This window comes from Pelophylax lessonae, assembly GCF_965119305.1.
Source record: "Pelophylax lessonae genome assembly, chromosome: 8".
NCBI classification, from domain to species: Eukaryota; Metazoa; Chordata; class Amphibia; order Anura; family Ranidae; genus Pelophylax; species Pelophylax lessonae.
In genome coordinates, this window is record NC_138775.1 from 138,798,964 (window position 1) to 138,826,548 (window position 27,585).

Below are 27,585 nucleotides of genomic sequence, written 5' to 3' on the forward strand. Positions count from 1 at the left end.
CAAATCACTTATGTCACAAAGCAGTGTTTAGAGAATTTAACCCAACCCAACTCAAAAACAGAGGGGCGGGTACTACGTCTCTCAATGAGCTAAGAGAAAAGGATTTTACGGTAAGATTTTACAAAAATCCATTTTTCTCTATCGCTCATTGACAGACGTAGTCCTCGGTGATTCAACACCCTCGGGACGTCCCAAAGCAGTACCACAAATGAGGGGTGGGAAAATGGAAATCAAATCCAATCTAGAAGGCCCAACCGGTGCCAACTAGAAGTTTACAATGCTCATCCTCAATGATGAGACTCAACAAAAATTTTTCAACAGAAAAAAACCCCCCGAGGTAGACCAGCGGTCTCCTCAAATTGCGGCCTGCAAAAACTTGCGGCCAAATGAGGCATCCGCCGATGCCATCACATCAATCTTATAAAATTTTGTAAAGGTATGTACCGACGACCAGGTGGCCGCCTTACATACCTGGACCACTGACGCCTGATGGCGATAGGCCCAGGAAGTACTGAGCGCTCGAGTGAAGTGCGCCCTAACAGGGAACGGAGGATTCCGACCCTTAATAGAATAAGCCTGTACCACCGTCTGACTGATCCATGTAGATATGGTCGCGGCAGACACAGGCAACCCCCTTCAAGGGCTATCCGTGATCACAAAAAGTGAGTCCGTCTTATGAAAACAAGTTCGTAGTAGTCAAGTGTATCCTTCTGAACCCTATCCAAGGAGTGTAATGCAAACTCCCAAGGATGGCTAGTCTTAGGACACGGGGAAGGTAACACAATACTTTTATTCAGATGAAAAACTCTGAAAACCACTTTAGGAAGGAAGGATGGATTCGGAAGAAGAACCACCTTATCCCTATGAACCACCAGATATGGGGAACGACAAGATAATGCGGCCAGTTCTGACACCCTGCGTACAGAAGTAATGGCCACCAAGAAGGCCACCTTCTGGGATAATGTAAGCAAGGGAATCTCCCTAATATCTTCAAAGAGAAGTTTCTGAAGAACCGACCACACTAAATTAAGATCCCAGGCGGTAAGGGTGCGCGCACTGGCAGAGCCAGATGTCGCACCCCCTGGATGAAATTCCGCACCAATGATTAGGCAAAGGTTTCTTGAAAGAAGATTGCTAACGCCGAAAACCTGACCCTTGATCGTGCTCAAGGATAGTTTCTGCCCAACCCCTTGTTGCAGACAGACCAAAATTCGGGTCACTGAATAGGTATGTGGGGGAAATCCAATAGATTCACACCATGCAATATAAGACTTCCATGTGCTGGAAGTCGCTTTCCTTGCTTTAACTGGAGGTAGGAATAACTGAAGCTGACACTCCCTTGTCCTTCAGTACCTGGGTCTCAATGGCCAGGCCATTAAGCCAGCGACTGTAAAGCAAGATGGAAGATCGGTCCCTGAGACCGCAAATCCTCCCTGAGAGGAAGTCTCAAAGGAGCGTCCGCGACTAGCCTCACCAAGTAGGCGTATCAGGCTCGACGAGGTCAGTCCGGAATTTCCAGAATAACTGGAATTCCCTCCACCTCTATCCTGCGAAGAAGTTCCCGCAGCAACTTGAGAGGATGGAAGGCATGCCGTAGCTGATACTGCCCCCACGGGGCGATCAGCGTTTCTGCTGCGTCCGCTAGAGGATCGCGGCGCGAGCTACAAACCTCCGCACCTTCCTGTTAAGCCAAGGTGCCAACAGATCCACATCCGGGATGTCCCAATGACGGGACAGCTAGTGAAAAACCTCTGGATGAAGAGGCCATATGCGATTGGATCCGAATCGGGCTGCTCGATCCAGTAAATCGGACAAAATCTGATCGCTCTCAGTTCCGATACCCTTATTGGTAATCTGGATACTATCGGAAGAAAGGACTTCCCCTGGTTGAGCATCGGAGACTTCCTGGTCCTCTCGCTCAACCGGATCCGATTGTCCAGGGAATCGGAATTCTGATTCCATTAAAAAAGAATCTCCTTCAGGAGAATTCGGGTATGAGACTGGGTATACGGTACTGCCTCTAAGAAGGCCACCATCAGTCCCAGCCAATTGACGGACAGCAACATCCGAATCGTTGACTGAACCTTCTGGAGTTTCTCCGCAAGGAGAAACTCTCTTGCCCAGGATGTATCCAACCTTAGGCCCAGATAGTTCAGTCTCCTGGTGGGAACCAGGGATGATCTTTGGGAAAGCAAAAAAAAACGCTGATGTCCTGCGATGATGGGGATATAAAGATAGGCCTCCTAAATGTCTATGGACGCCAGGAAATCCCCCTGATGCAGGGAGGCCACCACTGTACGGATGGACTCTATTTCTTCCCAAGTCCAGATTTGGACGCACCTTGCCCTCTTTCCTCGGCATTGTGAATAGGTTCGAATAGAACCCCTGAAACCGTTCAATGTTAGAAGGGAAGAATCGCACCGGAGGAAGTGATCGAAACTCGATCCTGTGTCCTCCAGAAACCGGTGAAGACATCCCCCCCACCCCAGAGATGGGTAGGGGTGCATCAGGCTGTATCTTCAGGCTTGGCTGAGCCGGACTTTTTGTTTAGCCGACCAGCGCCCTTTGAAACCCCTCTAAAGGGGCTTTGGAGGGTTTCGCCTTATCGCCCGCCCTCGCGGAACGAACAACTCTTTATGAGCAGAAAAGGAAGGTCCTCGTTAGTTACGAGGTCCTTTTATCCTAACAGTCTGTGGCAAGACAGCAGGTGGTACCGTCTATCCTATAAAGAGGAATTCCTCAAACGGATAGCACCTAGCCATGCGTTTGGAAATAACAGGGGTTCGTTTCAAAACGACCCCATTTGGGTAAAGGAAAATCCTTCGCCCTTTTGGTAGGCTAACAAGTACCAAAAAGGAATCACAGTCTCAGCTACCTCTGCCGGGGTAACCTCAAGACTAAAGGTTTCCCGGACGGACACAACTAGTGCATCCACCACTCTTGTGCTATGGCGGAGGCAGAAACGTGCTCCTCACTGCTGAGGAGATATTACCTGAGACAACAGCCCCCTAAGAGGGACCTGCAACTGCATTGACCAGCTTCGAATCCGTATCTGAAGTATCTGATAAACAATAGGGGTAGGCGGGGGTCGCTTCTTGACCCCCGTCCCTGACAGGCCACCTCCACCCCGGATACCAAAGACTCCAAAACTGCCGATAATGCATTAAAAACAAGTGGGGTACTGGAGGGTCCTGCGGCCACCTTGAGGGGATCAGGTGGGGATACCTATGCGGCAGGGTCAATGATTATACCAGACACTTGCCAGCGACAAAAAATGACAAAGTAAAAAACTTTTTTTTTTTTTTTTGTTTTTTTTTTTTTTTGTGTCCCCCAGTCGCAACAGCGCCCCTCAGTGTTACCTGCCTTTTTGCACCCCACAGAGAGAGAGAGAGAGAGACCCCAAGGCTCATCCCTGATGCACAGAAGTTATCAGCTTGCTCAGTGCTTGTCTTGTTACAGACAGGAAGTCTTTGGCCCTATTTCCTGGGTAAAGGAGGCGGCTCCGCCCCTTAACACGCCTGCCGGCGCCTCCCCCTGGCTCCATGAGGTGTTTGAGTCACCTCAAACATGGCCGCCCCCATGCTGGAGACACGAGGCTACACCAAAATGGCGGCCTCGTGCGATCTACCAGACAATGGCGGCGGCCTGCACAGAATAGCGGCATGTCTGCAGAAGGATCTCGGCCTCACAACCCTTCACCCTCATGGTGGTCAGCGTGGTCGGCGGTACCGGACCCTGGCGGGCCGTATGCGGTCCGTGGCCGTCGGGAGGCATCTGCTTAGCTGGAGGAATGATCTGGAATGCAGTATACATGTATAGACATCGCCCTGTGGCTACTGACAGGTAGGATACCTTATACTATCACAGTAAAGTTCTAGTACTGCCACTGACTACAATCATTTTCACATTTTTACAATTAGATTGTCAGCTCCCAAACCAAGCCTCCTGGCTTCTTGTACACAAAAATCACACTCAATTAGGGGGATCTGTGACATGTTATAGGATAGAGGGGAACCCATCCTTACCATTACAGAGAGGGGCCCGCGTTCACCACAAGACCCGTCAGGGGGAAAGGGGGAACATACTACTCACCATACCGGAACCAGGCGGGCGCCAACTCCTGACAGTACCCCTCTCCACCGAGGTAGGAGGGCTGTCGACCAATACGGACGCCGTGACTCATGGTCTTTGGCGTTTCAGCGAGACGTTTAACTCGCAGGGTCAGTCCCCGTCCAGTGGGACTATGTCGCGGCCGACCCAGCGCGGAGCTATGGCCTGCACATGCTCGTAGGCTGAACTGGGGTGACCACTGGATCTCAACATCCAGCCCGTCGCCCAGTTCAGCTTTCTTGCTTGAAGATCTCACAGGAACACTGGAGAAAAAAATCCTGCCAGGACCGAAGATCCCAGCAAGGTATCTAGGTCCTTACTCCTAACTAGACAGAAAAAAACTGATTTGCTGTAGCAGGAAGTGAGAGGATATACCCTCTGGGACTGCCCCTAGGGTGTGGCCAGAATGTTTTCTTTCCTGTCTAGTCCTACTCCTGTAGAGGGCAGCATAACCCGAGGGTGTTGAATCACCGAGGACTACGTCTGTCAATGAGCGATAGAGAAATGTTGATTTTGTCGAAAGTGATGCAGACCCTGCCACTTTCCTCAGAGCCCTGTATGTGCAGCAGCGGATTGATAATTATAAAACCACTCCCATACAGATTTGCTTAACACATGGACACAGGCAAACAAACAGCGAAAATAATAAAAGGCAGAAATTTGCAACAAAGTTTGTTACAATCCCTGAAATGTACATTGATCACCCGTAGAGGAATGTTTTCTCAACAAAAGTGGAGTTACTTTTATTTTTAGCTTGTAATTTTTGGATACAGTTTCACCTTAAGGTTCAGATCAATAAGAAATTTTATAAAATGTGTGCATTTCTTCATTTTATCCAATGCGTTTTTTTACCACAGTTTTCAAACTGTAAGGGTTGCTTTTCAAACTTGTGAGTAGTGATAACCTCAGTCTGAGCTCAGGGCAGGTTTGTCGAATTTTACTGAAATTCATATGCCAAATACAAATCCCATTAAAGTCAATTGGAGTTGAATGTTAAACATCTAAGGGCATTTTCTAGCCTAATGGGCAAGTGATTGTCAAATGTACTAAAAATGAAGATGCGCTGATCAAATTAAAGGATTGCTGCACTTGGATTGCTGAATAGAATTGTAAAAATAAATAAAGTGCGCTATCTTATATCAATCTGTCATCAAAGAAATCACTAATATGTAACAAGTCTACAGTGCCCCGAAATTTGCTGTGAGCGTGGACCAACTTATGTGGTATAACGATCAGTCCATGGAAGACAGTTTATAAGAAAGTTCAAAATATACTGTATATGTTCTGTTTGCTGAACTCAAGACAGTCCTTCTTATCTGTGAAATAACACCCTAAACAGCTTCCAATGGTGAACAGGGAATTATCAGGTGAAAATCTAATATAATGAAATAAGGTAATGGCCGCTTACCAGCTCACTGCGGGTAAGCAGCGATATTTCACCAGACCTCTCTGTAGATGAAATGGGATCCCTCTCCGTTAATTCTCTGGCCGCTGACTTGTATGTTGGTACAGCGGATACAAACACAGGAGGTCCGCTTCTCTGCAAGCAGTCTTGATCTTCCTTCACACAATGCTTATGGCTGGGGTCATCGATACATCAGCTGACCAGCTCAGTAGACAATTAGCGTGCAGGGGAAGGAGGGAGGCTGATAGTGCAGTATCGTTTTAAACAAGAAAATGGATTAAAAGCGAAGTGCACTTACAGGTCCTTCTCAAAAAATTAACATATTGTGATAAAGTTCATTATTTTCTGTAATGTACTGATAAACATTAGACTTTCATATATTTTAGATTCATTACACACAACTGAAGTAGTGCAAGCCTTTTATTGTTTTAATATTGATGATTTTGGCATACAGCTCATGAAAAACCAAAATTCCTATCTCAAAAAATTAGCATATCATGAAAAGGTTCTCTAAACGAGCTATTAACCTAATCATCTGAATCAACTAATTAACTCTAAACACCTGCAAAAGATTCCTGAGGCTTTTAAAAACTCCCAGCCTGGTTCATTACTCAAAACCGCAATCATGGGTAAGACTGCCGACCTGACTGCTGTCCAGAAGGCCATCATTGACACCCTCAAGCAAGAGGGTAAGACACAGAAAGAAATTTCTGAACGAATAGGCTGTTCCCAGAGTGCTGTATCAAGGCACCTCAGTGGGAAGTCTGTGGGAAGGAAAAAGTGTGGCAGAAAACGCTGCACAACAAGAAGAGGTGACCGGACCCTGAGGAAGATTGTGGAGAAGGACCGATTCTAGACCTTAGGGGACCTGCGGAAGCAGTGGACTGAGTCTGGAGTAGAAACATCTAGAGCCACCGTGTACAGGAAATGGGCTACAGGTGCCGCATTCCCCAGGTAAAGCCACTTTTGAACCAGAAACAGCGGCAGAAGCGCCTGACCTGGGCTACAGAGAAGCAGCACTGGACTGTTGCTCAGTGGTCCAAAGTACTTTTTTCGGATGAAAGCAAATTTTGCATGTCATTCGGAAATCAAGGTGCCAGAGTCTGGAGGAAGACTGGGGAGAGGGAAATGCCAAAATGCCTGAAAGTCCAGTGTCAAGTACCCACAGTCAGTGATGGTCTGGGGTGCCATGTCAGCTGCTGGTGTTGGTCCACTGTGTTTTATCAAGGGCAGGGTCAATGCATCTAGCTATCAGGAGATTTTGGAGCACTTCATGCTTCCATCTGCTGAAAAGCTTTATGGAGATGAAGATTTCATTTTTCAGCATGACCTGGCACCTGCTTACAGTGCCAAAACCACTGGTAAATGGTTTACTGACCATGGTATTACTGTGCTCAATTGGCCTGCCAACTCTCCTGACCTGAACCCCATAGAGAATCTGTGGGATGTTGTGAAGAGAAAGTTGAGAGACGCAAGACCCAACACTCTGGATGAGCTCAAGGCCGCTATAAAAGCATCCTGGGCCTCCATAACACCTCAGCAGTGCCACAGGCTGATTGCCTCCATGCCACGCCGCATTAAAGCAGTCATTTCTGCAAAAGGATTCCCGACCAAGTATTGAGTGCATAACTGAACATAATTATTTGAAGGTTGACTTTTTTTGTATTAAAAACACTTTTCTTTTATTGGTCGGATGAAATATGCTAATTTTTTGAGATAGGAATTTTGGTTTTTCATGAGCTGTATGCCAAAATCATCAATATTAAAACAATAAAAGGCTTGCACTACTTCAGTTGTGTGTAATGAATCTAAAATATATGAAAGTCTAATGTTTATCAGTACATTACAGAAAATAATGAACTTTATCACAATATGCTAATTTTTTGAGAAGGACCTGTACATTAGATGAGAAATAAAACACAGTGGATAAAAATAACATGGTCGCCTGCAGTGCAGACCATGCAAAGTGACAGACGCTGGCTACTCCGTCCAATGCGTTTCCCCCTCTGGCAGGCGTCACTCCATTCCCAGTTGACGCCTGCCTGTGTTTGCATCAGCTGTTCTGACATACAAGTCAGCAGCCAGAGAATTAACGGAGAGGGATCCCATTTCATCTACAGAGAGGTCTGGTGATATATCGCTGCTTACCCGCAGTGAGCTGGTAAGCGGCCATTACCTTATTTCATTATATTGGATTTTCCCCTGGGAATTCCCTGTTCACCATTGGAAGCTTTTTAGGATGTTATTTCACATATAAAAGGACTGTCTTGAGTTCAGCGCACAGAACATATATGTCTTGAACTTTCTTATAAACGGTCTTCCATGGACTGATAGTTATACCACATAAGTTAGTCCACATTCACAGCATTTTGGACTTGTTACAAAATAGTGATTTTTGTGATCACATATTGATACAAGATAGCGCACTTTATTTATTTATTGTCAAACAAATGGCATAGAGGGCCCAGCGCTGCCCCAGGGAACACATACCAAAAACAGTGATTTTATTAATGCTTAAAAAGGACAACATTAAAATCGTAAAAGGTTTGACTGTGTACGGGTTTCCCATTTCATATTTCGCATGTGGCATCTGGGACTTTATTTAGGAATTCTTTTTATTTACATTATTGTAATTTGTGGTCTTATATCTACTTTGTTTGTAGTGTGAAGCATTTTACTTCTATTAAATTGATGACTTTAAATGACATGCATACAAAAGTGACGCATCTGTACGATGTATAAAATCTACTACAGCACTACTGAAAAATGTCAGTAGTGCTGTAGTAGATTTTATACATGGTACAGATTTAAACAAAATTTGTTCTTTTTAAATAAAAAGAAGAAAAAATTATGTTTAAATGACCGTTCCTGGCTGCTAATTGTTACTAAACCCAATGCATTGCCTCTGGTAGCTGATCCGATTTTTCAATACAATTTAAAGGGATCTTGGTAGGTAAAACAACAAAATGTAAAACGAAAGCAATAAAAGGAAAACGCAGAAGCCAATTTATACATTTGTGTTTTGGACAGACCACTTACACACCTTGGGTGTTCATCCTCTGCATTCCACAAGACCTGGAAAATACTTTTGCTTGCTTAACTGTTGCTTTGGACATTTCAACCTCTAAAAAACAAAATTCAAAACAAAAACAGAAGCCATATTTTTACTGATTATAAATATCAAATAGGATTGTTGACTTTCTGTAAATTTATTTTTAGAGCATTTTACTGTACCCAGGAGGAGTATTCAGGAACACAGTTATTCTGCTGTCTTTAGCAGACTTGACACTGGCAAGAAAGGCTAAAATGAAAGTCCAGTACAACCCCCTACCAGTTCCAGCATGCCTCAGTTTTCTTAGCAAGCAATAGTAGCAGTGAATCATAACAGGGCAAAGGGAACTGCGTCCTGTAATGTATTCCAAGAAAAGGATTTTACACCAATTAAAAAACCCTGTTTTTTCATCGTACGTTATGGGACACAAGAAGAATATTTTGGAACAGATGGATATCCAAAAACTGAGGGGTGGCAGCAGAACAAAAACGGCTAACAGACTCATTAAAACGAACAAGGTAAATGAAGTGGCCCAAAAGAGCTGCCAGAAGAACCTTATGACCAAAGCTGGCATCAACATGTGAGCAGAGGACCAGGTTGCAGCCTTGCAAATCTTGGAAAAGGAGGCCTGATGCTGAAAAGTTCATGAAGCACTAACTTATTTCGAGATGTGGGCCTTTACTAGTAAAGGAGTAACCTTGCCCTTAAGGTCATAGGCTTGAACAATCAATGAGCTGTTGAATACATCTAGAGATCGTGTGAATGAGAAGCATGCTGTCCCCTACCTACAGGGACCATCAGGAATAACAAACAGAATAAAACTGTTAAAAGAGAGCTGTAGCTGAGGGATAGACTCGAAGGGCATGTACCACATACAGACAATGAAGGGAAATCGCAATAACTGAATTTTTGTAAAATCTTACCGTAAAATTCCTTTCTCTGAGTCCTCCGACAGTCGCCGCCCCTTCCCAAGTCTTCACCAATGGGTATTGACCTTTGGGTAGCTAGGCAAGGAGAGTAGCTAGGCAACAAGAATTGTTAATACAAAAGCTTTTAGCATAGACACACCCCTAGGGGCTGTCCCCTCAGTCAATACCTCCCTGCACCAGCATTCCCAACTCAGTTTGGTAGCATAGCAGTAAGAGTACACAAAAACCCCAAAAGAGGGGTGGGGGGCGGCGACTGTCGGAGGACTCAGAGAAAGGAATTTTACGGTAAGATTTTACAAAAATTCAGTTTTCTCTTACGTCCTCCGTCAGTCGCCGCCCCTTCCCAAGTCTTCACCAATGGGACGTCCCAAAGCAGTGTAGACATGAGGGGTGGGAGACGCAACCGTAGAAAAGGCAACGCAGTACCCACATCAAAGAAAGGAACCTTACCACAGTAAGCGAACCAACTGGGCAACAGGAAAACGTGCTCAACAGGGGCAACAACCCAGGAAAACAAGTAACCCAGGGGTAAAACACCCCAATAACCAAGGGCCCACAAAAACAAGGGTCCCTAAGAAACTGCCGCACTGAGAACTTTACGGCCAAAGGAGGCATCGGCCGATGCCTGAACATCCACCTTATAGAATCTTGAGAAGGTGTGAATGGACGACCAGGTCGCCGCCTTACACACCTGGGCTACAGAAGCCTGATGACGGTAAGCCCAAGACGTACTCAAAGATCTGGTAGAGTGCGCCTTCACAGGGAAAGGAGGAACCTCCCCCTTCAAGGCATAGGCTTGCTCAATGGTCTGTCTGATCCATTTGGCGATGGTCGCAGCCGACGCCGCCATGCCCTTCCGAGGTCCCTCAGGAAGGACAAAGAGGGAATCCGACTTGCGAAAAGATTTAGTGGACAACAGGTAAACCCTGATCGCCCGGACAACATCCAATGAATGCAAGGCAACCTCCTTCGGATGCTTAGGCTTCGCGCAGAGCGAAGGCAAGACAATGTCTTCGTTAAGGTGAAACTCCGAGATCCTTTTCGGAAGAAAGGATGGGTTAGGTCGCAAGACCACCTTATCACCAGGTAGGGAGAGCTGCAGGACAAAGCCGCCAAGCTCCGACACCCTGCGAGCCGAAGTGATCGCCACCAAAAAGGCAACCTTCTTGGACAACAGAGACAACGAGATCTCCCTGATCTTTTCAAAGGGAGCCTGTTGTAACACGGACAGAACCAAGTTCAAGTCCCATGGAGGCAAAGGTTCCCTCCTAGGAGGGGCCAAATGTCGCACCCCCTGAACAAAGGTGCTAACCAATGAATTAGACGCCACAGGGCGTTGAAAGAGAACGGCCAGCGCAGAAATCTGACTCTTAATCGTGGCCAACGCCAAACGCTGGTCCACTCCAGTTTGGAGGAAAGCCAACACTCTCGACACTGAGTATGAGCGAGGGGAATACCCCCTGGACTCACACCAGGCAAAGTAAGCTTTCCAAGTACGGTAGTAAATTTTTCCCGAAGAGGCTTTTCTAGCCTTGATCAAAGTGGGAACGACCTCAGGGGAGAGACCCCTATCCTTCAGGACCTGGCTTTCAACAGCCAGGCCGTTAAAGCCAGCGACTGTAAAGCAGGATGGAATATTGGCCCTTGAGACAGAAGGTCTTCCCGAAGCGGAAGGGGCCACGGAGCGTCGACTGCCAGATTTACGAGGTCTGCGTACCAAGACCGGCGAGGCCAGTCCGGTGCCACCAGAATCACCGCATGCTGTTCCGAGGCCAATCTGCGAAGCAGCTTGGACAGTAGTTGAATCGGGGGAAAGGCATACATCAGACGATACTGATGCCAGGGCGCCACCAACGCGTCGGAGGCGTCCGCCCGAGGATCGCGCGTTCTTGCCACGAACCTTTCCACCTTGTTGTTTAGACGAGACGCGAACAGGTCCACATCTAGAGAACCCCACTTCGCGCACAACATCTGAAAGACATCCGGGTGAAGGGACCATTCCCCCTGGTCCAGGGTCAGTTCTCCACCCCCGGAATGTGAACTGCCGTTATCGCCGGGACGTGCGTCTCGGCCCAAGACAGAATGTCGGCCACTTCTCGAGCCGCTCGGGCACTCCTGGTGCCCCCTTGATGGTTGATGTAGGCCACCGTGGTGGCATTGTCTGTCTGAACCCGAACTGGACGGCCCCGAAGCCGGTCTGTCCATCACAGAAGGCAAAGCTTTATCGCCCTCAACTCCAGAATGTTGATCGGAAGGGAGGACTCCTCCTCCGACCAAGTTCCCTGGGCGGACAAAACGCCCAGAACACCACCCCAGCCCGACAGGCTGGCATCCGTGGTGATCACCGTCCACAACAATGGACGAAAAGACTTGCCCCCCGACACCACCGGGGACTGGAGCCACCACAGAAGATCCCTTTTGGTGCTGTGGCTCAACGAGATCCGCAGATCCAGGGATTGCGGCCGCCCGTCCCACTCGGCAAGAATCTCCGCTTGGAGACCCCGCGTGTGAAACTGGGCAAAGGGGATCGCCTCGAAAGCCGAGACCATCAAACCTAGACATCTCATGCATGTCCGGAGAGATGAGTGCCGGTTGACCCTGAGGGACCCAACCTCGTCCTGAAGTGTCCGAAGCTTGTCTTCCGGTAGGAAGACCTTCGCTTGGACAGAGTCCAGAATCATTCCCAGGTAGGGAAGACGAACCGAAGGACACAGAGTCGACTTCGGAATGTTTATAGTCCAACCGAACTCCTGCAGTGTCCGCATCGTGGTGGACAGGTCGGTCACCAGGCTCTGACTGGCGTTTGACCTTATCAGGATATCGTCCAGATACCCCAAGACAGCAATGCCCTGTGCTCACAACAGGGCCAGAACCGGCGCCAGCACCTTAGTAAAAACCCGCGGAGCCGAAGCGAGACCGAAAGGTAACGCCACGAATTGGTAGTGATCCTCCGCAATGGCGAATCGAGGGTACCTTTGGTGACCCTCGAAAATGGGGATGTGTAGGTACGCATCCTTCAGATCGATGGAGGCCATGAATTCCCCCGGACTCAGGGCAGCCACCACTGAGCGCAGGGATTCCATGCGGAACTTGCGAACCCGCACAAAATGGTTCAGAGCTTTCAAGTCAAGAATCGTACGCACCTTGCCCTCCTTTCTGGGCACAGTGAACAGATTGGAGTAAAACCCCCAAAATCTGTCCCGATGAGGTACTGGAACAACCACCCCTTGGGCCCGCAGGTCCCGCACCGCCAGGTGCAGATCCTGCAAGCGCCCTGGAGACAGCTGAAGATTTGAGGGAAAAAATCTGCCCGCCGGCCGAGAGAGAAATTCGATCTTGTAACCAGATCGAACGATTTCCTGAACCCATCCGTCCTGAATGCGGGTCAGCCAAGGTTGTAGGAAACCGCGCAGACGTCCCCCCACCCCAGAAACGGGTGAGGGCGCCCCTTCAGCAGGAAGTGGTATGGGAAGTCGAACCGGACTGGCCGGACTTCTGCTTCCCTGCCCACGGCTTCTTCTGGGAGCCTTGGCCTTTGAAGGGCTTGCCCTTGTATTGCGACCTAAAGGCACGAAAAGGACCCCTGAGAGGGTCTAAACGAGGAATTCCGCTTACCACGGAAAGACTTATGCTTGTGAGACTGGGGGAGGAGAGTACTCTTGCCCCCTGTAACCCCTTTTATCAGAGTATCCAAAGCCTCGCCAAAAAGGCGTGATCCCGCGTAGGGAAAATCCGCCAGCGTCTTGCGAGAAGATTGGTTGACCGACCAATTTTTCAACCATATCAGACGACGGTTCAATATCGCCACGCTGGACAGGCACGCAGCCAAGGGAGCCAAATTCAAGTCCGCATCACACAAGTACATGACTCCTTGATGGATTTGATCCACCATAGCCAACGTGGTAGGCGGAGCCAAATCAGCCACCAGGGTGCGCCTGAGCATCTTCGTCCAATCTGCAACAGCCTGTGCCGCCATAATGGAAGCAAAAATAGGCTTCAGCATAGAACCAGCAACCATATAGGCATGACGGGCAAGAGACTCCATTCTCCTGTCCGTAGGGTCCCGGAAAACCGGGGTATCCTCAGAAGGAACCGCAGTAGCCTTGTTCAAAATGGCCACCGCGTGATCCACCTGAGGCGCCACACACCAACGCTCGTCGGTGGAGGGCGCAAACGGATAAAGCAGTTTAAACTTACTTGGCACAGTAAAGGGCTTCTTTAAATTGCGCCACTGCTCATTAACAGTATGATGAAATTCCGCAGGACAGGGAAAAACCTGCGCTGGTTTTCGAGTTCGAGTAGGCTCGAGTAGGCTCATCCTCTAGGTGCAAGGTATCCTTAATGGAGGCAATCAGCTCATTCATGAGTGCAAGCTCTTCAGGCGAGCCAGGGGGAGAAACATCAACCCCCTCCACCTCTGCCTCCCCCTCGGACCCCATAAGGTCCAAAGATGAGCGGGACCCCGAGAAGGGTACGCCAGCCACAGCAGCCACATCGCCCTCTGAATCAGAGGAAGTGGATAACCTGGCCCTTTTTGCGGATCAATCAGCCATCAGCATCTGCACCTGAGAAATCAAGGACGCCACCACCGCGGCCAGATCAGCCCCCTCGGGGGGTGCAGCAGCCCCCTGGTCCCCCACCAGGGCAGGGGGAAACTTGCTATCCTGAGAATCCATGCCCCAGCAATGAAAAGGAAAAAAGGTACTGGCCCTTTAACACCACGGCGAGCGCAGCCCACCGTACACTACTGTATGCACCGATCCCGCAGGGATAGATAACACTGAGCAAGGAATGACAGGACAAGAAGGTAAAAACCTGGAGAGAGCACAACAGGCTGCTGCCACCGATCGCTGTTCCCAGAGAAAGAGGAAGTGATGCAATAGCTGTCTGATTGATATAGCCTATGAGGCTCCGCAAACATGGCCGCTCGGCTGAGGGATGAGGCTACAGGAAAATGGCGCCGACATGTGCTCGAACAAGCGCGGCCCGCCAAAATGGCGGTGCATGGCGCCAAAACACGGCGCTGTACAGGGACAGAGCCGGCCACAGCATATAATCAAAAAAATGGCGGATCGCCGCAGCGGCCGCCGCACAACACATGTCTGTACCTAAATCTGCACCCAGAGCATAACTCACAGCAGAGCAGGATGGCCCACCCTCGCAGCCCACAGGCAATGCAGCCATACAGGGATCTGACAGGGAGCCCGCACTTACACAGACATGGGGGGTACTACACAGCCACAGACTGACAACCACACAGAAGGTCCCCACACAGAAGGTGCTTACCGTACCAGATGGCGTGGGGAACCGTCTCCAGCGACAAACCGCTATCAAGGCAGACAGGGAGTGCCACAGCCAGGACGCTTGTAGACCGCAGCCATAGACCGCAGCATGGCGTCCAGTGAGGTAGCCACCTCACAGGCAGCATCCCTGCAGCAAACAGGGATGGGTCGTTCAATGTGCCAGGGCAAACCTAAGCTGAACGCTCGATGGCAGGCTGGGGATCCATCTGGCACTCAGCCCTGAGATCCAGGGCGGCCAGTCCGAGACCCAGCTCCGCAGGAACATCTTCATCCGAAGAATCCTAAACTAAAGCTGACAAAATAACAGCTAGTAAAGAAAAGAAAAATACTTGAAATAAAATCAAAAGGGTAGAAGGCTGAGACTAAAGCCCCAGCACAGGAAAGCCTGCTACTCCTAAGCTAGGCAAGATCAAACTGAGTTGGGAATGCTGGTGCAGGGAGGTTTTGACTGAGGGGACAGCCCCTAGGGGTGTGTCTATGCTAAAAGCTTTTGTATTAACAATTCTTGTTGCCTAGCTACTCCTGCGGAGCAAAGGTCAATACCCATTGGTGAAGACTTGGGAAGGGGCGGCGACTGTCGGAGGACGTAAGAGAAATGATGTTTAGGAGCAGGACAGAGAGATAGCAGAACAAAGTCCTGGTTAAGTGGTAATGAAGAAGCCACTTTTGGAAGAAAAAAGTCATTAGGCCTCATAACAACCTTGTCTTTGTGTAGCAAAAGAAAAGGGTCAGGAAAATTAGGACAAACTGACCAACCCCCTGGGTCAAAGCATCCACTGAGAAAGCTACAGGATCTCTCATCTGGAGACAAACCAGCTTAGTATGTTTTGAAAACTTCACATGAACATTTATATGTTATTTATGTTTATTTTTGTAAAAGCACTAAGGGCTCATGTACACACAAACTATGTTGACCGCCGGCTACGGGAAACCGCAAAACGCTGGTGGTCAAAACGTTCCTATCCTGAACGCCATTCTTTTGCATTCAGGAGAGGGAGATTAAACCTCCCCTAACTGCTGCAGCTTCTAAACTTTTATAAAAGCCTATGTGTACATTGACACATAGGCTTTTAAGCAGTTGAGTCTAGGAGCTTTGCCAAAAAACACCACAACAAAAGTTTAGAAGCTGTAGTGTACATGAGCCCTAAGTGTATTTCGTTTTTGAGATAATGTTTGAAGTTGTGCTGTACTCTTTGACTTGCTGAGTTTAGTATGTTGTTGAACCTGGAGGTCAATGTACAGCATCCGCCAAATACTAGAAAAATCTTGAAAAACACCTCAGGCTGAAGACACCATTCTCTGGAGTCCCATCTCAAAGAAGAGAGGTCCAGTGTTGAAGGGACAACCCTAGCCTCCCCTGAGTTCCAGAATACAGATCAGGAGTTGGGCTTCCTCTGATGTCCAAGTACCTTGACCACTTCTGATCTCAATAGGATGGCATACATTTTGAGCACCTTCTGAACTTGTGACCCACCACTTTAGTGTAAGCTTGCTCCTGCTGGTCAGGCATATACCTGATCCAGAGACTGCCCCCTCTTGTCCCATGCTGCCAGAATGTTTAGCTGCAAAAGCCAGAAGTAAAACTGGCCATATATCTGCCTCCAAGGCAGTTTCATCAAGCCCAAGTCCCTCATGCAAAAAAGAGGGCCAGATTGCTCCTGAACTGCAGAGTCTGAACGTAGGAGACTGGATTTAGTCTAAGGCAAAGAAAAGCTTGGACAGCGGCATGCCTAGGATCAGGTCCAGATACTTCGAGAGAGGAGATGGTTTCAACACTGACTTCTGGAGATTTAGTATCCATTTAAATCTATGTAGGGTCTGCAAGCCCATGGGATATTGGCTGACAGAAAACTGAAGCTGACTGTCACCTTCAGTAGAAGGTTATCTACTCTACATACCCACTATGGAGATGCCCTAAAAATAAAACATGTGAGCTAGGGGGCTAGCACCTTAGTGAAAACCCGAGGTGCAGTGGACAGGCCCCAGGGAAGAGTAATACTTTGGTATGTTTTGTGTCCACAGCAAAATAGAGGTAGTACCTCCATCTCAAACTCACTCACCCATGTCTTTATGGACCTTGCTTTGTGAACTGGTGCACAGTCATGTTGGAACAGGAAGAGGCCATGCCCAAACTGTTCCCACAAAGTTGAGAGCATAAAATTGTCCAAAATGTCTTGGTATGCTGACGCCTTAACAGTTCCCTTCACTAGAATTAAGCGGCCAAGTCAAACCCCTGAAAAACAACCCCACACCATAATCCCCCTTCCACCAAATTATTTGGACCAGTGCACAAATTAAGGTCCATAAAGACATGGATGAGTGAGTGTGGGGTGGAGGAAATTGACAGCCCTGCAGAGTCCTGACCTCATCTCTATAGAATAGCTTTGAGCGGAGACTTGGCCTTCTTGTCCACATCATTGACTGACCTCACAAATGCATTTCTGAAAGAACAGTTAAACATTCCCATAGACACACTCCTAAACCTTGTGGACAGCCTTCCCAGAAGAGCTGAAGCTGTTATAGCTGCAAAGGGTGGGCCAACTCAATGTTGCACCCTACAGACCAAGACTGGGATGCCATTAAAAGTAACGTGCGTGTAAAGGCAGGCATCCCAATACTTTTGACAATATAAGGACCCCTATAATGAATAAAGGAAGTATAGCCTTGAGTTCGAGTCATAAACCTGTGCCTCAGACAAATGCCAAAACAAAACTCAAGAAAAAAAAAATAGATTAAAAAAGGAAAGGGAAAAAGAAGAGGAGAGAAAGAAGAAGAAGGAGGTAGCAGAGACAGAGGTGGAATCAGCATGTCCTCGCTGAAAGTCCCCCTGAGACCAGACCGCTGAGTCCCGCCCCTTCCTCAGGATCAATGCGCACCTTGCGAATAGTGATGTCAAGGTCCCCAGATCTTATCAAATTTCAATGATTTTATTTAAAAAAGATGCTGGCCAATTTTTTGTGGATCATAATCCACGAGAATTTATTCTTAGTGGCAGCCAGTTGAATCACTGGACTCTTTCCTGCCTTAGTATTAATTGTCCCTGCCAAAAAATATAAAAAAAAAAAAAAAAAAAAAAGAGTCTGCGTGTGCTTGGGTATATCTGCAACAGGCTCATTCGGGAGTGCCATTCCCACTTTCTTAGTTAGATTAACACTGGTCACAGTGTGGAGAAGTGTGAATACTCTGATCCAGAACCGCTGGACTTTGGGGCTGATCCACCATGTATGGTACATGGGGCCCTCATGTCCACATCCCCAAAAGCAGAGATGAGATGCCCCAGGGTACATCTTAGCGAGTGTGGAGGGAGACATGTTAAAGGATGCCTGTATGAATTCTTTTTGTCTACTTAGTTAACTCTTCCAGTAGTATTTCTATATCCAAATCTGCTTCCCATGCCAACTGGTAGGGTAATTTTGTAGTAGAGGTCGTCAAAAAAGATCAGTAGAACACTGAGATGCCTCCCCTGGAGCTGGAATCTGGAATACACATTCCCAATTGGAATGTGTGCGTAGTGATGTCATCCATGCGACTTTTAACCACTTGTCGACTGTAGGATGTTGTACGACATCCTTGGTGTGCAGTGGTTATACCGGTATGATGCTTGCAGCTATTAGAATTTTCAGCAGGCAGTTCCCTGTATGGCAGAAGTGATTAGAGTGGCTGAACATTGTATACTGTATGTAGCTGAGGATACATACAGTTTACACAGTGCACACAGCTGCTACTCCAGTGAGTAAAGGTAGAATTTTGTTTGGACCAGCTTAGTCCAAACAAACTTAAACTTCACTTAAAGCTGGATATCGGCTTTAAACTCTTATGATATTCCTAACAACCTAGCAATTGTTTCTAAATGTAATATACCTTGGAAGGATGAAAAACCTAAAGGATAATGCAAAAAAGGTCACTGCAGAAAATCCCATGGGGATTTGCACTCAAAACACAGTTGTGGACAAGAAATCATTGATTCAGTGGGCACTGTGGATTACCCAATAGGAAAAGAAGCCTGCTTCATGCTTCCTGGGTGAAAGATGGCAGCACTTATAATGATAGTCAGAGAAGACAGGTGTTACTTAACATAGGTGTTTAAAACACACGACTACTCTAAATAAACAGCTGTTTTATTAGAATGCATTCTCAAGACTGTATTAGCATTCATATACTAAAGTGTATATGCAAACTTTTTTTTCTTTTAAACAGAGGTGTAAGGAGAAGACCCTCAGTCCATTGGGAAGATTTATCTTCATCTTACTTCTCCTTGTGGCCAATGTCACCAACACAGAACTAGAAATCTTCCAATAGGGTCAACTGTTTCAGTGACTAACGTCTAAAATCTCCTAAGCCAGAACACAGATGACAAAAAACAAAAAAAAGCCACACACTACCCAAAACTGAAAAATATTTGGAGGTTAGATAAACTTTACTCCCCCTCTTCTGTCTCTTTTACTCTCAGGGGAATCAATAATTGTTGTCCCAAAACTCCAGGCAGTTTCCTAAATGGGTCATTCTCAAAAGGACCTAATGATTAGCAGGGGTGCCTACCCACAGATTTTAATATTGTGGCCTGATCCCACCAAAAACATCCAGGTCAAGTGAGAATTATTGTATGTTTATTTATTTTTCCTAGGAAAAATACATGTTTACCTGTGTAGGTATTAAAGTGGTAGTAAACACCGCTTGCTCACTTGTACCTACAGGTAAGCTTACAATAAAGCTTACCTGTAGGTAAAAGTAATATCTCCTAAATGTGCATAGTTTAGGAGATATTCACTGTTTGTGCAGACGGCGAAGTCACTGCCTCATGTGCTCTGAAGGGATGGCATACTCATGCTGTCCCTTCGGAGCTCTGTGTGACAGCATGCACGTGGGAGTGATGCCATTGAGTCTCGGCCATTCAAATGACTGGAGCCTGTGAACCTGGAAGGAAGATGGAAGCCCTCTCAGCAGGGACAGTGTGCCGCTGGAGGGCTTTGTTTTTAGGTATGTTTTTTTTTATAATGTGCTGGTATGCAATGTATGCTAGCACATTATAACTTTGCCTTGCAGGGGAAAGATTTTTTTTTTTCTCCATCAAGACTTTACTACCGTTTTAAATAGTACACAAACAACAGGCGTGAACTGATCATAAGACACCCAAACACCACACAACAGCAAGATGGTCTGTTCCCATCCATAAGAGGTTAAAAACCTCATACTCCCCCAATCTCTAGTTTTTTTTTTTATTTTATTTTATCCCTTTATAGGTAATAAGTCACTTTGTTGAATTCTCTGCGGAATGCTGGTCCTACCATTCAGGATAGATCATGTGACAAAATTGTCAGGTAGGATATTACAGTGCATATTTAATATAAATTATTCTTACCTGTTTTAACACCTGGGAGAAAAGTAGGCTGGGGAGGCACTGGCACAGATGTCCTGACACTAGTGTTTGCTCTAAATGATTCCTTTGTAGGAAAGCTCGTTTTTCCTGGCTGTGGCGAGGAACAAAAATCAACCTTTGTTCTGGAAGGACTTTTCTTGGGGCTGTACAACAAAAACAATTTTCAATTTCTGCAGTCTAAATAAAATAAATGAAAAAAGATACATACAATTTTCTGTTGTTTTTGTGAACAATTTTCTGTTGTTTTTGTAAACAGAAGACCACTAAAGCCCCGCAAAAAACATTTAAACACGAATATGCAGAAACAAACTTATAGACATTTGAACTCTGCTTCCAAGCTATTTGACAGGCTGCTAGGAAAGATGGTCCAGTTAAAAGTTTTAAGCAATTTTTAGCAGAATGCCAGGACTTACAATCTCAAAATCACAGAGAATCCTTCAGGATCTTTGGAAAAGGGTCTGAATTTACCAGATTCTTCTGGCCAAATTGATTGCTAAGAGGAAGGCTATTCTCTGGGTAAACTGACTCAAACCAGACAAGCAACAGTGCAATAACACTAAGAGCAGCAATCTAAACCTTTAAAGTACTGGGATTAAGGCCTTCAACGAGGAAACTCCAATTAAGAAGGTATGCTGAACCTTGACTTGAAATTTCCAGAGCATCAATAGGAGAAGACCTTCCAAGTTGAATAATTACAATTATTAGGACTAACCGTTTATTAGGAATAGAGCATTTCTTGGAGAGAGAACGTCCTACTTTTGAGAAGGCACCCTTTGAAATGCAGACACGAAGATAAAGCATTGAAAGAGTGTATCAATGTGCCTTAATGAAATATTAATATTTCACGATACCAGAGAAATACATTTCAGCTAGTGCCCACCTTACAATGGAAAATGGTCTCTTGCAATTACATTAACAAGTCACACATTGATAATTACAGACATATTAACACATCTCATTCATACCTTCTGGACACTTACCAGTTAGACTTTGCATAGAAGGAAAATTCACTACACGAGGGAGTCAGAACTGAAGGGTCTTAGGTCCGGGACCTAAATGCAAAATCATCTTGCAATTGCCTCCTGACGTGAACTAGCTAACAGTTTGGTGTCAGAATGCGGGATCTGCCATATACAGTATCGGGGGAGTAATTCTTTTTTATTATTGCCACCTTATACTGTCAGAGCGGATTAACAGTACCCGGTTAGCGCTACTGTAGCGCCTCCCAGGAATCTGATATTCCTAAAGATAATAGAGGGTCTGATGCCCCGGTTGGAAAGATAATAGAGGGTCTGATGCCCCGGTTAGAAAGCAGTACTGTGTGTAATAGGGAATTTTCCCTCCTAACATTGTATATTGCTGTATAGACACTTAAGTGTATTTTTAGTCACTATATATGATTGCATGCCATTGTATAGATGTATATGTAGATTGTATGTGAGATTAAGCTGAGCTTGAAGGTATAAACTTGCCCACTGAGAATAGTTAAAAGCAAACCATAAATTGGGTATAAATAAACCTGATTAGAAAGACGCAGGAAACTACATAGGCTGGAAACTAGGTTTGCCAGTAAAGTGTAAATACTGACATCAACATCCCTAGATAAACCTTCAAACTCAGCTAATCTCACTTTATATTCTGAGCTTATAATAATGGGCAATTCTCAAGGTATGGAGAATCACAAGGGAAAAATTAAATTTAAGGTTAGAACTGAAAGTCATGTTAAAGAAAATTGTATGAAAATTGTATCGTGTATAGGCAACCTTAGTCATGTAGAGGTGTGCGAGATCCATGTTGTGTTAGTTTTAATAATGTTCCTAAAGTACTGTATCAGCAAAACATTTGATAACACTGAATGAATACTGGTTGCATAATGATTTGTTTTGTATTTATTACTTATGTTTTAAAGTGATGCGACTTTGCCACAAGTACAACTAAAGGTAACAAATCCGTGCTATGCTGGTCATGGCAACTTTTAGAAGCAAGAAAATATATTTGGTGTGTAAAGTGTGACCTTAAGGACTAAAAATGGATTTTTGTAAGAACTTACCGTAAAATCCTTTTCTCTTAAGCTCATTGACAGACGTAGTCTTCTTGATTCTCAAGAGCTGGGTTATGTTGTCTCCGCAGGAGTAGGACTAGGCAGAATGACAAAACGTTCTGGCTCCACCCTAGGGGGCAGTCCCTGAGGGTATATCCTCCCTCTCTCTGCTACAGGGAATCAGTTCTGTTTAAAGCAGTACAGAGAAATTAACCCAACCCAACTCAATGATAGAGGGGCGGGTACTACGTCTGTCAATGAGCTTAAGAGAAAAGGATTTTACGGTAAGTTCTTACAAAAATCCATTTTTCTCTATCGCTCATTGACAGACGTAGTCTTCTTGATTCTCAAGAGCTGGGACATCCAGAAGCAGTGCCACAAATGAGGGGTGGGATTGACAAAATCAAAACCAATCTAGTAGGCCCAACCGGTGCCAAACTAGAAGTTTTAAAGGCTCATTATAAACAAAGAATGAGACTAAAGAAAAATTTTTCAACGGAAAAAACCCTCGAGGTAGACCACTGGTCTCCTCAAATTGCGGCCTGCAAAACCTTGCGGCCAAATGAGGCATCAGACGATGCCATTACATCAACTTTATAATGTTTAGAGAAGGTATGCACCGACGACCAGGTAGCCGCCTTGCACACCTGGACCACTGACGCCTGATGGCGAAAGGCCCATGACGCACTAAGTGCCCGAGTGGAGTGCGCCTTAACAGGGAACGGGGGCTCCCGACCCTTAATAGAATAAGCCTGCACTACCGTCTGTCTGATCCATCTGGAAATGGTCGCGGCAGATGCAGGCAACCCCTTTTTGGGTCCATCTGGGATCACAAAAAGTGAATCCGTCTTGCGAAACGAGTCTGTCGTTTTCAAGTATACCCTGATCGCCCGGACCACATCCAAGGAGTGCAAAGCAAATTCCCGAGGATGACTGGGCTTAGGACACAGGGAAGGTAATACAATTTCTTCATTCAGATGAAATTCTGAAACTACTTTTGGTAGGAAGGATGGATTCGGACGAAGAACCACCTTATCTCTATGAACCACCAGATATGGTGAACGACAAGATAATGCGGCCAGTTCTGACACCCTGCGTGCAGAAGTAATAGCCACCAAGAAGGCCACCTTCTGGGACAACGTGGGTAGAGGAATCTCCCTAATATCTTCAAAGGGAGGTTTCTGAAGAACCGACAACACTAAATTAAGATCCCAGGGGGGTAACGGCGCGTGCACTGGCGGAGCCAGATGTCGCACCCCCTGGATGAAATTCCGCACCAAGGAATGAGTAGCCAAAGGCTTCTGAAAGAAGATGGCTAATGCTGAGACCTGACCCTTGATAGTACTCAAGGCCAGTTTCTGCTCAACCCCTTGTTGCAGAAAAGCCAATATTCGACTAATCGAATAAGACCGAGGACGGAACCCCAAAGGTTCACACCATGCAATGTAGGACTTCCATGTGCGATGATAAATCTTTCTGGAAGTCGCTTTCCTTGCTTCAACTAGAGTAGGAATAACTGAAGCTGACAAACCTTTGTCCTTCAGCACCTGGGTCTCAATAGCCAGGCCGTTAAAGCCAGCGATCGTAAAGCAGGATGGAAGATCGGTCCCTGAGACAGTAGATCCTCTCTGAGAGGAAGTCTCCACGGGACGTCCGCCACCAGTCTGACCATGTCGGCGTACCAAGCTCGACGAGGCCAGTCCGGAGCTACCAGGATTACTGGGATTCCTTCCTCCTCTACCCTGCGAAGAAGTCTTGGCAGTAACGCGAGAGGAGGGAAGGCATATATTAGCTGGTATTGCCCCCACGGGGCGATCAGTGCGTCTGCGGTTTCTGCTAGAGGATCGCGGGAGCGAGCCACGAATCTCTGAACTTTCCTGTTGAATCGTGATGCCAACAGATCCACATCCGGGGTGCCCCACCGTAGGCACAACTGGTGGAAAACGTCTGGATGGAGGGACCATTCCCCCTGATCCAGGGTCTGACGGCTGAGATAATCTGCCTGCCAATTCTCCAGCCCCGGAATGAACACCGCAGAGATTGCTGGAACAAATCGTTCCGCCCAGCGAAGAATGCAAGACACTTCTTTGGCCGCTCGGACACTCTTGGTGCCCCCCTGGTGATTGACATAAGCCACGGCCGTGGCATTGTCCGACTGGATCCGAACCGGGCTGCCCTGGAGCTGCTCGGTCCAGTGAATCAGACAAAGTCTGATCGCTCTCAGTTCCAATACATTTATCGGTAATCTGGATTCTTCCGGGGACCAAAGTCCCTGGGCAGATAATTGACCGAGAATTCCTCCCCATCCGGATAGACTGGCATCCGTGGTCACTATCGTCCAATATATTGGCAGAAATGACTTTCCCTGGCTGAGCATTGGAGACCGAAGCCACCAAACCAGAGACTCTCTGGTCTGTTTGCTCAATCGTATCTGATTGTCCAGGGATTCCGGATTCCGATTCCATCTGAGGAGAATCTCTTGCTGAAGAATTCGGGTATGGGACTGGGCAAATGGGACTGCTTCGAATGAAGCCACCATCAACCCCAGAACCCTCATGCAAGTCCGAAGGGAAGACCAGCTGTTGGACAGTAACAACTGGACTGCTGATTGAATCTTTCGAAGTTTCCCTACCGGAAGAAACACTCTTGTCCTGACTGTGTCTAGAATTAGACCCAGATATTCGAGCCTCTGGGTGGGAACCAGAAAAGACTTTTGCTGGTTCACCAGCCACCCGAATTCCTGTAAAGAAATCATAGTAATTTCTATGTTTTGTAGCAAGGTCTGAGGAGACTCTGCATGAAGCAGAAGATCGTCTAGGTAACCTAGAATCGATATACCTCTTTGGCGCAGAAGTGCCAACATTGGGGCCAACACTTTTGTGAAGACCCGCGGAGCCGTGGCGAGACCGAAAGGTAACGCCACAAACTGATAGTGGTTCTCCTCTACGGAAAAGCGTAGAAAACGCTGATGTCCTGCGAAAATGGGAATGTGAAGATAGGCGTCCTTGATGTCTATGGACGCTAGGACATCCCCTGGATGCAGGAAGGCTGCTACCGTGCGAATGGACTCCATTCTGAATCTTCTTATGTTGACGAAAGAATTGAGTGCTCTTAAGTCCAGAATTGGACGCACTTTGCCCTCTTTCCTGGGTATTGTAAACAGGTTTGAATAAAACCCTTGAAACCGTTCTGTCCAAGGAACGTGGACTACCACTCCTTGTTGTAGTAGATCTGTGACTGCTCTCCGCAGATCTTCTAGACGATCCGGAGATAGTCGGATATTGGAAGGGAAGAATCGCGCCGGTGGGAGAGATCGAAACTCGATCTTGTACCCTGACTTTATGACTTCGCAAACCCATTTGTCCGGGATTCTGGAAAGCCATGGATCCGGGAACCGGCGAAGACGTCCCCCCACCCCAGTTATGAGTGGGGGCGCACCTTCAGGCTTTGGATGGTTTATCTTCAGGTCTGGAGGGGGCGGGCTTTTGCTTGCCCGACCAACGACCCCTGACGCCTCCTGTAGGAACCTTGGAGGACTTAGTTTTTTCACCCGCTGGACGAAAAAACCTCTTGTGAGCAGAAAAAGAAGGCCCTCGTCTTTGACGAGTTCCTCTACCTTTAAAATTTTGCGGTAAAAAGGTGCTTTTTCCACCGGTGAGATCCTTAATGATCTCATCTAAGTTGGCTCCAAATAGACGTTCTCCTGAAAAGGGGATATTAGCCAATGCTTTTTTGGAACCTTGGTCGGCTATCCAACCTTTTAGCCACAGTGTACGCCTGAGAACCACTGCTGAGACTGATGCTCGCGCCATTAATGGAGTGGCGTCTAACGCCGCATCACATACAAACTGTAACCCCTGTATCATTTGTTCCAACAAATCTGATACCGCCTGAGGGACTTCTTCTAAGTCCCGGCGTAACCACTTGGTCCATTCAGTTACAGCCTGCGAAACCAGACCAATAGCAATTATTGGCCTGAAAGCTGATCCAATCAAGGAAAACATGGTGCGAGACATAGCTTCTATCTTGCGATCCACTGGATCTTTAAAAGACGGAGCGTCTTCTAAAGGAATAACCGTGGCTTTATTCAATCTAGCAATTGGTGAATCCACCACAGGTGGTTCTGTCCATTTCTTAATAAGGGTTTCCTCAAACGGATAACGCCTGTCAATGCGTTTGGAAATATTAAAAGTGCGTTTTGGCAGACGCCATTCTTCATCGATTGGATTGCCAAAACATTTGGGCAATGGAAAAACCTTTGCCACTTTGATGCGCTTTTTAGTCCCAAAAGGGATCTCAGTTTCAGCTATTTCTGATGGAATACCCTGTAACCTTAAAGTCTCTTGAACAGATACAATGAGTGCGTTTACCAACGCTTCCTCACGGGCTATGGCAGATGCCGAAACATCCTCCTCACTGTCTGAAGAGACAGGACCCGAGACACCAATACCAGATGAAGTACCTGCAACTGCAGAAATAGGCTCAGAGTCTGAATCCGAGGTTTCAGATAATAAGGGGTTAGGCGGGGGTCGCTTTCTTGCGCCCTGTCCCTGACAAGCCACTTCCACCCGGGACACAAAAGTTTCCATAATGGCTGACAAAGATTCAATTGTCAATGGGGTGCTGGAGGATCCCGCAGACCCCTCGAGGGGATCCGGAGGAGATACATGAGTGGCAGGGTCCATGTTAATACAGGACACTTTTGCCAGCAATAAACAAAAAAACTTTTTTTTTTTTTTTTTTTGTGTGTCTCCCCCTAGCGCAATAGCGCCCCTCAGAGTACCTGCTTCTCGATCCCAGAGAGAGAGAGAGGGACCCCCAAGGCTCACCAACCGATGCAGTGCAGTTTCCAACAAACTGCAGCCAGCGTCTGTCTTACACAGACTGGAAGGAGCTGTTTGCTTTTTCCCGGGCAGAAGGCGTGGCTCCGCCCCCTGTGTACGCCTTCCGGCGTTCCCAGCCCTCCACGAGGAAGCTGGGCTCACAAAACATGGCCGCCCCCATAGAAGAGACATAAGACTCCAAAAACATGGCGGCCGGCGTGACCTGAGGACATACATGCATTCGGTCTACGGCAAAATGGCGGCGGACCGCCGATATCGTCTTCCCAGCACATCCACCTGCACTCTGCTGAGAGGTGACATATGGATCTACAGAGATACACTGCACATAAGGTAGGATTATACCTCCTATGTTTGCTGTAATGTTACAGTCTGCTGGGTAGAGTGTTAGCTCTTGAACCAAGTCCACTTCCCACAAACACATGCTGTATTACAAGGGGGACTTGTAAGTGTCAGATATATACTGACCATATATGGAGGGGCCCATAATATATACTGCCTCATAAATGAGGAAAAAAGGGAACGTT

General features: G+C 46.9%; 1 protein-coding gene across 1 annotated transcript in view; it reads right to left on the reverse strand.

The window, feature by feature from the left end:
- ATRIP (ATR interacting protein) overlaps window positions 1-27,585 on the reverse strand; it is a 260,422-nt gene that overhangs the window by 131,635 nt on the left and 101,202 nt on the right. Inside the window, exons 5-6 of the mRNA XM_082265110.1 lie at window positions 20,159-20,319; window positions 8,559-8,639 (exon numbers count right to left, since the gene is read on the reverse strand). Of these exons, the coding sequence (XP_082121236.1) occupies window positions 8,559-8,639; window positions 20,159-20,319 (242 nt within the window). The remainder of the gene's footprint in view (window positions 1-8,558; window positions 8,640-20,158; window positions 20,320-27,585) is intronic.